This window comes from Leptodactylus fuscus, chromosome 6 (genome assembly GCF_031893055.1).
Source record: "Leptodactylus fuscus isolate aLepFus1 chromosome 6, aLepFus1.hap2, whole genome shotgun sequence".
Lineage (NCBI taxonomy): Eukaryota > Metazoa > Chordata > Amphibia > Anura > Leptodactylidae > Leptodactylus > Leptodactylus fuscus.
Genome location: NC_134270.1, coordinates 166,589,532 through 166,601,659, shown reverse-complemented (window position 1 = coordinate 166,601,659; position 12,128 = coordinate 166,589,532). Strand labels below are relative to the sequence as shown.

The window sequence follows — 12,128 nt, the reverse complement described above, 5'->3', positions numbered from 1 at the left end:
TGTTCGCTCATCTCTAGTGATGTTACAACCATACAATAATGATTCTCTCAGTAATCTCAGTGCTATGACTACAACCCCCACCATCTGCCCTGCGTTAGTTTGGGGCACATTCTCCGCCTGCTGGGCATATTTATTAATGCCGCCCCCTCCTTGACTACGTAAGACCCTCGCTCGCTGCTGCCTGGGGCTGTGACATATTGTGTGATGCTTTTGCCTCGTTTCCCATTTGTAAAAAGGGGAGGGCGTCTGAGCTGGTCGGTGTCAGATTCCTGAATGCCGGAGAAGAGAGAGAAAGAGAGAGACACAGAGAGAGGAGGAGGAGGAGGAGGAGGAGAGGGACGCTGAGCCCGGGAACCATGGCCGGCTGAGATGGGATCACAAAGACGGGCTCATACCTAGGGCCGTACAGATGCGGAAAAACCTTCACGCACACACAAAGGAAACAGATGTAGCCAAGCGGAGACAGCATGGAAAGAAAAGAGACCGTGAGCAGCAGGCAGTGACATACCGTCAACCCCACACAAGCCAAACCCACCGCCCCCCAAAAACACAACCAGCATCAACGACGCACCCGCAGACGACAACATGATACAAAGTAACACAGCGACAACCTAACCGGCGGCGCCACAGTCCACATCCTCCGCAGACAGGGCCATGACACAGCCATCAGACTGAAGAAGCCGGGTCTACGAGGGACACGTGGAGCCCCCCAATATGATCGAGTGAGTCTCAGCACCCCGTTTTTCAGGCCTGGGGCAGGAGGGAGGGGGAGCCAGGATAGGGTTACTGTTTTGAAAACGGATTTGGCAATCCCCCGGCCAGTGGATGTGCACCAGAGAACAGGAAGACGTTGCGTACGTTTAACCCTTGCCAGCCCTCGCCTTCCCCTATATATTTTGGGCCAGGCCTTGTAGTCTGCGGCACCCGATGAATGAGCGGCGCCGATCCAGAGGAGATGGCGGTGACTGGCCGGCGGGGGTTAATAGTGGCTGGGCGCCGCACACGTGGTCAGTGTTTTGGGATACAATATTGCGATTGTTTTGGGATGAAACGTGGCACCGGTGAGGAAATAGAGACGCCTGTCGTTAACCTCTGCAGGGGAACACACCTCCCAAAATTTCCTATAGAGGTGGGTCCGTGTAGCGGTATTATTCCGGGGAACAGTACCCCAAATTGCAGGTTTTGCACTTGTACCCCCAGGTTTTGCACCTCTTAGGGTACGTTTGGAACAGAGTCCTGCAAGCACGGACGGATAGGGGTACCCGATGATCCCCAAAATAGTCAATGGGGTTCCTCGGGGCCGTCTTTATTGCTTAATCTGTTCTCCTGTTCCTACTACGGAACGGATTAAACTATGCAGATGTGAACATGCCCTTATCCGAAACTAATTCTATAGAAATGAGGAGCTGGGGCCAAACAGGGCTACGAGTTTCGATTCTTACCCGAAATCCATCTGTCTGGAGATTGGTTCCTTCCCCTTCTTCCCTGCGGGGGTTTCTTTACCCGGACAGGTTAAAGGTGTTGTCTGATATGAATCATAACATATGTTGTGTGCAGATAGAGGGCCGCAAAGAGTGCTAGCTCCTGGGGTAACGGCGCCGCATGGAAGGGTCGCCCAGACCTGGGTAACTAATGCTGTAATGAAAGGGGCTGCAGGTCTCTAATAGACTTGGTGGATCTCTGGATCTCTGCTTGCTGTCAGTAAATAGAAACACTGGGGTCTGTATTTCAAGGCCGCAATCCTATAGTGACCGATCACACAGCTACAATGCGTCACCGAGTAATAGTACAACATGCAGACACCAGCAATCCAGGACACGAGAGCAATGGCTGCAGCGATACATTGTAATATACCTGTGCAGCGCTGATCAGCACAGTACAGAGATAATACACACAGTGATGTCACAGTACAGGATAATACACACAGTGATGTCACAGTACAGGATAATACACACAGTGATGTCACAGTACAGAGATAATACACACAGTGATGTCACAGTACAGGATAATACACACAGTGATGTCACAGTACAGGATAATACACACAGTGATGTCACAGTACAGGATAATACACACAGTGATGTCACAGTACAGAGATAATACACACAGTGATGTCACAGTACAGGATAATACACACAGTGATGTCACAGTACAGGATAATACACACAGTGATGTCACAGTACAGAGATAATACACACAGTGATGTCACAGTACAGGATAATACACACAGTGATGTCACAGTACAGAGATAATACACACAGTGATGTCACAGTACAGAGATAATACACACAGTGATGTCACAGTACAGAGATAATACACACAGAGATGTCACAGTACAGAGATAATACACACAGTGATGTCACAGTACAGGATAATACACACAGTGATGTCACAGTACAGAGATAATACACACAGTGATGTCACAGTACAGAGATAATACACACAGTGATGTCACAGTACAGAGATAATACACACAGAGATGTCACAGTACAGAGATAATACACACAGTGATGTCACAGTACAGAGATAATACACACAGTGATGTCACAGTACAGAGATAATACACACAGAGATGTCACAGTACAGAGATAATACACACAGTGATGTCACAGTACAGAGATCATACACACAGTGATGTCACAGTACAGAGATAATACACACAGTGATGTCACAGTACAGGATAATACACACAGCGATGTCACAGTACAGAGATAATACACACAGTGATGTCACAGTACAGGATAATACACACAGTGATGTCACAGTACAGGATAATACACACAGTGATGTCACAGTACAGGGATAATACACACAGTGATGTCACAGTACAGTATAATACACACAGTGATGTCACAGTACAGGGATAATACACACAGTGATGTCACAGTACAGAGATAATACACACAGTGATGTCACAGTACAGGGATAATACACACAGTGATGTCACAGTACAGGGATAATACACACAGTGATGTCACAGTACAGGATAATACACACAGTGATGTCACAGTACAGGATAATACACACAGTGATGTCACAGTACAGGGATAATACACACAGTGATGTCACAGTACAGGGATAATACACACAGTGATGTCACAGTACAGAGATAATACACACAGTGATGTCACAGTACAGAGATAATACACACAGTGATGTCACAGTACAGGGATAATACACACAGTGATGTCACAGTACAGAGAATACACACAGTGATGTCACAGTACAGAGATAATACACACAGTGATGTCACAGTACAGGGATAATACACACAGTGATGTCACAGTACAGGATAATACACACAGTGATGTCACAGTACAGAGATAATACACACAGTGATGTCACAGTACGGGGATAATACACACAGTGATGTCACAGTACAGGGATAATACACACAGTGATGTCACAGTACAGGGATAATACACACAGTGATGTCACAGTACAGAGATAATACACACAGTGATGCCACAGTACAGGGATAATACACACAGTGATGTCACAGTACAGGATAATACACACAGTGATGTCACAGTACAGAGATAATACACACAGTGATGTCACAGTACGGGGATAATACACACAGTGATGTCACAGTACAGAGATAATACACACAGTGATGTCACAGTACAGAGATAATACACACAGTGATGTCACAGTACAGAGATAATACACACAGTGATGTCACAGTACAGGATAATACACACAGTGATGTCACAGTACAGTATAATACACACAGTGATGTCACAGTACAGGATAATACACACAGTGATGTCACAGTACAGAGATAATACACACAGAGATGTCACAGTACAGAGATAATACACACAGTGATGTCACAGTACAGAGATCATACACACAGTGATGTCACAGTACAGAGATAATACACACAGTGATGTCACAGTACAGGATAATACACACAGCGATGTCACAGTACAGAGATAATACACACAGTGATGTCACAGTACAGGATAATACACACAGTGATGTCACAGTACAGGATAATACACACAGTGATGTCACAGTACAGGGATAATACACACAGTGATGTCACAGTACAGTATAATACACACAGTGATGTCACAGTACAGGGATAATACACACAGTGATGTCACAGTACAGAGATAATACACACAGTGATGTCACAGTACAGGGATAATACACACAGTGATGTCACAGTACAGGATAATACACACAGTGATGTCACAGTACAGGATAATACACACAGTGATGTCACAGTACAGGGATAATACACACAGTGATGTCACAGTACAGGGATAATACACACAGTGATGTCACAGTACAGAGATAATACACACAGTGATGTCACAGTACAGGATAATACACACAGTGATGTCACAGTACAGGGATAATACACACAGTGATGTCACAGTACAGGGATAATACACACAGTGATGTCACAGTACAGAGATAATACACACAGTGATGCCACAGTACAGGGATAATACACACAGTGATGTCACAGTACAGGGATAATACACACAGTGATGTCACAGTACAGGATAATACACACAGTGATGTCACAGTACAGAGATAATACACACAGTGATGTCACAGTACGGGGATAATACACACAGTGATGTCACAGTACAGAGATAATACACACAGTGATGTCACAGTACAGAGATAATACACACAGTGATGTCACAGTACAGAGATAATACACACAGTGATGTCACAGTACAGAGATAATACACACAGTGATGTCACAGTACAGGATAATACACACAGTGATGTAACGGTACAGAGATAATACACACAGTGATGTCACAGTACAGAGATAATACACACAGTGATGTCACAGTACAGAGATAATACACACAGTGATGTCACAGTACAGAGATAATACACACAGTGATGTCACAGTACAGAGATAATACACACAGTGATGTCACAGTACAGAGATAATACACACAGTGATGTCACAGTACAGAGATAATACACACAGTGATGTCACAGTACAGGATAATACACACAGTGATGTCACAGTACAGGGATAATACACACAGTGATGTCACAGTACAGGGATAATACACACAGTGATGTCACAGTACAGAGATAATACACACAGTGATGTCACAGTAAAGGATAATACACACAGTGATGTCACAGTACAGGATAATACACACAGTGATGTCACAGTACAGAGATAATACACACAGTGATGTCACAGTACGGGGATAATACACACAGTGATGTCACAGTACAGAGATAATACACACAGTGATGTCACAGTACAGGGATAATACACACAGTGATGTCACAGTACAGGATAATATACACAGTGATGTCACAGTACAGGATAATACACACAGTGATGTCACAGTACAGGGATAATACACACAGTGATGTCACAGTACAGAGATAATACACACAGTGATGTCACAGTACAGGATAATACACACAGTGATGTCACAGTACAGGATAATACACACAGTGATGTCACAGTACAGAGATAATACACACAGTGATGTCACAGTACAGGGATAATACACACAGTGATGTCACAGTACAGAGATAATACACACAGTGATGTCACAGTACAGGGATAATACACACAGTGATGTCACAGTACAGAGATAATACACACAGTGATGTCACAGTACAGAGATAATACACACAGTGATGTCACAGTACAGGGATAATACACACAGTGATGTCACAGTACAGAGATAATACACACAGTGATGTCACAGTACAGGGATAATACACACAGTGATGTCACAGTACAGAGATAATACACACAGTGATGTCACAGTACAGAGATAATACACACAGTGATGTCACAGTACAGGGATAATACACACAGTGATGTCACAGTACAGGATAATACACACAGTGATGTCACAGTACAGTATAATACACACAGTGATGTCACAGTACAGAGATAATACACACAGTGATGTCACAGTACAGGGATAATACACACAGTGATGTCACAGTACAGAGATCATACACACAGTGATGTCACAGTACAGAGATAATACACACAGTGATGTCACAGTACAGGATAATACACACAGTGATGTCACAGTACAGAGATAATACACACAGTGATGTCACAGTACAGGGATAATACACACAGTGATGTCACAGTACAGAGATAATACACACAGTGATGTCACAGTACAGGGATAATCCACACAGTGATGTCACAGTACAGGATAATACACACAGTGATGTCACAGTACAGAGATAATACACACAGTGATGTCACAGTACAGAGATAATACACACAGTGATGTCACAGTACAGGGATAATACAGTGATGTCACAGTACAGGGATAATCCACACAGTGATGTCACAGTACAGGATAATACACACAGTGATGTCACAGTACAGGGATAATACACACAGTGATGTCACAGTACAGGATAATACACACAGTGATGTCACAGTACAGGGATAATACACACAGTGATGTCACAGTACAGGATAATACACACAGTGATGTCACAGTACAGAGATAATATACACAGTGATGTCACAGTACAGGATAATACACACAGTGATGTCACAGTACAGAGATAATACACACAGTGATGTCACAGTACAGGATAATACACACAGTGATGTCACAGTACGGGGATAATACACACAGTGATGTCACAGTACAGGATAATACACACAGTGATGTCACAGTACAGGATAATACACACAGTGATGTCACAGTACAGGATAATACACACAGTGATGTCACAGTACAGGATAATACACACAGTGATGTCACAGTACAGAGATAATACACACAGTGATGTCACTGGGGACAAGCTATTCTATTATTGCACAGACATGATTTAGTATATATATAATATATATATATATATGATAAGATGACGCCATCCGGGCTCCGGTAGAGGGAGATGCAAATACAATTGATTGTGGTGATTGTTATTCCAGGGTTACTTGTGGCTCCTGATACTCGTCATAAAGCAACACATCTAGAAGGAATCCCGGGGGTTGGTGGGGAGTTATTGGCCACTGGTGCATTTTGATCCTTGTTCTCTATGGCCAATCCTGCATAAAATAAAACACCAGAAAAGTCAGAGCAAATGATACAGTATTATCTCCATGTAACATGCAAAATAATCCTGGGATTTGTGTCTATGAGCATGGATCTGCATCGGTGTGATCTGTGCGATATACACCAGCTCTGCCATCCTGCTCTGCTCTTGTATGTCTCACTCTCCCTCCTCCAGTGTATCAATAAACCCTGCCACATACCTAATAAACCGCACAATGATCTGAAGAGGTCTCCTCACCCCGCTCAAGGTCAGACAGGTAACATCGGAGCAGTATTATAGTAGTTATATTCTTGTACATCGGAGCAGTATTATAGTAGTTATATTCTTGTACATAGGAGCAGTATTATAGTAGTTACATTCTTGTACATAGGAGTAGTATTATAGTAGTTATATTCTTGTACATAGGAGTAGTATTATAGTAGTTATATTCTGGTACATAGGAGCAGTATTATAGTAGTTATATTCTTGTACATAGGAGGTAGTATTATAGTAGCTATATTCTTGTACATAGGAGCAGTACTATAATAGTTATATTCTTGTACATAGGAGTAGTATTATAGTAGTTGTATTCTTGTACATAGGAGGTAGTATTATAGCAGTTATATTCTTGTACATAGGAGTAGTATTATAGTAGTTATATTCTTGTACATAGGAGCAGTATTATAGTAGTTATATTCTTGTACATAGGAGTAGTATTATAGTAGTTATATTCTTGTACATAGGAGCAGTATTATAGTAGTTATATTCTTGTACATAGGAGTAGTATTATAGTAGTTATATTCTTGTACATAGGAGTAGTATTATAGTAGTTATATTCTTGTACATAGGAGTAGTATTATAGTAGTTATATTCTTGTACATCGGAGCAGTATTATAGTAGTTATATTCTTGTACATCGGAGCAGTATTATAGTAGTTATATTCTTGTACATAGGAGTAGTATTATAGTAGTTATATTCTTGTACATAGGAGTAGTATTATAGTAGTTATATTCTTGTACATAGGAGTAGTATTATAGTAGTTATATTCTTGTACATAGGAGCAGTATTATAGTAGTTATATTCTTGTACATAGGAGTAGTATTATAGTAGTTATATTCTTGTACATAGGAGCAGTATTATAGTAGTTATATTCTTGTACATAGGAGCAGTATTATAGTAGTTATATTCTTGTACATAGGAGTAGTATTATAGTAGTTATATTCTTGTATATAGGAGCAGTATTATAGTACTTATATTCTTGTACATAGGAGCAGTATTATAGTAGTTATATTCTTGTATATAGGAGCAGTATTATAGTAGTTATATTCTTGTACATAGGAGTAGTATTATAGTAGTTATATTCTTGTACATAAGAGCAGTATTATGAATATATGGCTGCTGTCAGAAGACTTCTGATGGCAGACTAACAAGAACCAGTGACTAACAAGAACCAGTGACTCCTATGACGGTTGTTGAGATGTTTCTAGGTTTAGTAACATTTCGGAGAACATTATCAGTCCATCCACCTTCTATGGAGGAAGGATTGTGACACTGGAGGCCTGTTCTGGGTTTGTCCCAATAACTGCACCAACAAGTGACAGCAGAAGTGGAGCTAATAGACAGCCATGGGGGTAGGGCGGGTGTTTTATAGAGGCCTGGGGTATCCAGCAACATAACACAAATTGCCAGGACTGAGTGGAAGATCCAAGACAAATAACCAGAGACCTAAACCAGGGACTGACTAACTGTGAGGTGGAGATGACAGCTTCATAGGATCCCGACTGTCTGCTCAGCATGAAGAGGCCTGTCCCCATGATCAGACCTGTTGCTTTCATCATCATTTATTCATGTGTGTACATGCGTCTATATGACTGCACAGCTAGTATGTGGCCAGACGCTGTACATGTGTATTATGTACGTGTCACCTCAATGCACGCGAATGGAGGAGGGGGAATGTAGGCGTAAACGCCGCTACTAATATAGATTCTGTATGTTTAATAGGAATCCTGACTGTATGCTGTGGGATGTATGGGAGGATATTACACATGGAAAGCTTAGATACAGCAACTCAGCAGAAAGTATCACACATGACAGGCTTAGATACAGTGACTAGAGTACAGTATGAGATGTGATAGGCTTAGATACAGTGCCTAGAGTACAGTATGAGATACGATAGGCTTAGATACAGTGACTAGAGTACAGTATGAGATAGGATAGGCTTAGATACAGTGCCTAGAGTACAGTATGAGATAGGATAGGCTTAGATACAGTGACTAGAGTACAGTATGAGATATGATAGGCTTAGATACAGTAACTAGAGTACAGTATGAGATAGGATAGGCTTAGATACAGTAACTAGAGTACAGTATGAGATAGGATAGGCTTAGATACAGTGACTAGATACAGTATGAGATAGGATAGGCTTAGATACAGTGACTAGAGTACAGTATGAGATAAGATAGGCTTAGATACAGTGACTAGAGTACAGTATGAGATAGGATAGACTTAGATACAGTGACTAGAGTACAGTATGAGATATGATAGGCTTAGATACAGTAACTAGAGTACAGTATGAGATAGGATAGGCTTAGATACAGTGGCTCAACAAATAATAATACACCTAACAGGATTAGATACAGCAGTTCAGCAAACAATATCACATATGCTACATTTAGATACACCGCCTCCGTAGATAGTATCACACATTGTAGGCCTAGATGGGAATGGGGGGCCTTAACCAGAACCACAAGTCAAAATGTCAATGTTTTATTCCTGGAATTTTTAGAGTTTTATTTATTATTGCTCTAATCCGATCCTCTATACATTGCGGACATCTCTGGCCCTGAGTCGTCCCCTTATAAGACATCTTGTATAGTATTCCAGATGGGGATGTTACTGTACCCGGAGCCTGGACATTATACTGCAGTGTCAGTCCTTACTGTACATGAAGCAGGTAGATTAGGATGAGCAGGACACTAGGCCGCAGGATGGCATCATGGACGGATATATATAAACATGTGTAATACCTCACACTGAGGGAGGAAACAACTTCACAGCTTGACCCTAAATATTTGCAGAGTCTTTCTCATCTATATACAAGTCACCAGATATCTTAAAGAGGTTCTCCAGGGCGATGTAACTGCGGAGTGCACAGATGAGCTCTCAAGGATGCGGATTATTAATATACGTCCTCTGAAGATTTCCTCCTCAAACGCTGATTTCAGGGTCGATGGCTAAAAGGATCATTATCTGTTCTCAGCGTGATCGATTGGTCATGGCTGAATATGAATAGCAGAGATTCATGGCCGACACTACCGGGACAGACATGGCAGCTGGGCCCAAATACTGAGATGTACTTACTGACTATAGCGGAGGATGGAGGTTACTACAGCGGTGTGCACTGTCACCTGCCGTATTATCCTATTAATATTATAAATGTGAAAGTTTGTGAGTTTGGATGTTTGTGTGTTTGGATGTTTGGATGTTTGTTCCTCAATCACGCAAAACCCGCTCGACCAATTTGGCTGAAAGTTTCCACAAACATAGTTAATACACTCGATTGCGCAATAGGCTACTTTTCGTCACAACAGCGCACATACGTTTGTGCCAGGACCCCCACAAAATCCAAACTCACACCACCATCTCTGCAATCTCACACACTTTGGACCATAGCAAGCCACAAAATTCATATTGCCCTCTACAGCCTCGCCCCTAACCCCACACAATCACATATACATATACTTTACCACTTTGCCCCTCCCCTTAACGATACTCCAGGAGGTTCTCTTTAACGCTCCGGAGCAGCCATGTTTGCCGACCCCCACCGCTCTGACAATCCGCGACACCGCCCACCCATGTCAATACCCCTAGGCGGTCTAATAAATGCAAAAAAAAAAGTTTAAAAAAAAAGTAAAAAAAATATAAAAACAAATAAAAAGGATTAAAAATTCAAATCACCCCCCTTTCCCTAGAACACATATAAAAGTAGTTAAAAACTGTGAAACACATACATGTTAGGTATCCCCGCGTCCGAAATCGCCCGCTCTACAAATCTATACAAATATTTTTCCTGTTCGGTAAACGCCGTAGCGGGAAAAATGGTCAAAAGTGCCAAACCGCCGTTTTTTCACTCTTTTGATTCTGATAAAAATTTGAATAAACAGTGATCAAAGCAATAACATTTCCCGAAAATGGTAGAACTAAAAAGTACACCCGACCCCGCAAAAAAAGACGCCCTATACATCCCCGTACACTTACGTATAAAAAAGTTACGGCTGTCGGAATATGACGACTTTTCAAAAAAAAAAATGTTTTAACACAGTTTTGGATTTTTTTAAGGGGTCAAAATGTAAATAAAACCATATAAATTTGGTATCCCCGGAATCGTAACGAAACACAGAATACAGGGGACATGTCATTTTGGTTGCACAGTGAACGCCGTAAAACCAAAGCCCGTAAGAAAGTCGCAGAAATGCATTTTTTGGTCAAATCCACCCCATTCAGAATTTTTTCCCTGCTTCCCAGTACATTATATATAATAATTAATGGTGGCATCATGAAGAAAAATTTGTCCCAAGAAAAATTAGGACCTCATATGACTCTGGGAGCGGAGAAATAAAAAAGTTATGGGGCTTAGAAGGAGGGGAGTCAAAAATGAAAAACCAAAATCAAAAAAAGCCATCGACGGGAAGGGGTTAACTTCAAATACTTCTGTCCCAAAGTCACTATGTAAAGTTTCTCACAACACCGTATATATAGCAGCTCAAATACAAAGTAACTGCAACACAAAAGTCTCACGTATTGTCTGAATTACAGAAAAAACAAGATACAAAGTTACATTTCATATCCCACACCTTATACACAGTACGAAAACCTTACCCGCGCCTGTATATACCCACTGCTACAATCACCGCAGACGAAGTCGCGGGTACCAGCTAGTGTCTTATATTACTCCTGTGCTGTAATATTTATCTGTGCATTATATCTGTATGTGACATCATCTGACCTTTTTTTGTCTGCATTATTATTGCGCCATTATATAATGGTCTGCACTATCTACACTACTGTGACATCACTGTGTGTATTATCTCTGTACTGTGACATCA

General features: G+C 41.4%; 1 protein-coding gene across 2 annotated transcripts in view; it reads left to right on the top strand.

Moving 5' to 3' along the window:
* Nucleotides 1-283: 283 nt before the first annotated feature.
* The window catches only part of GRAMD1A (GRAM domain containing 1A), a 72,541-nt gene continuing 60,696 nt past the window's right edge, over nucleotides 284-12,128 (top strand). For both annotated transcript variants that reach the window (XM_075277933.1, XM_075277932.1), the window contains exon 1: nucleotides 284-722. In XM_075277933.1, the coding sequence (XP_075134034.1) occupies nucleotides 715-722 (8 nt within the window). In that variant the 5' untranslated portion in view covers nucleotides 284-714. The remainder of the gene's footprint in view (nucleotides 723-12,128) is intronic.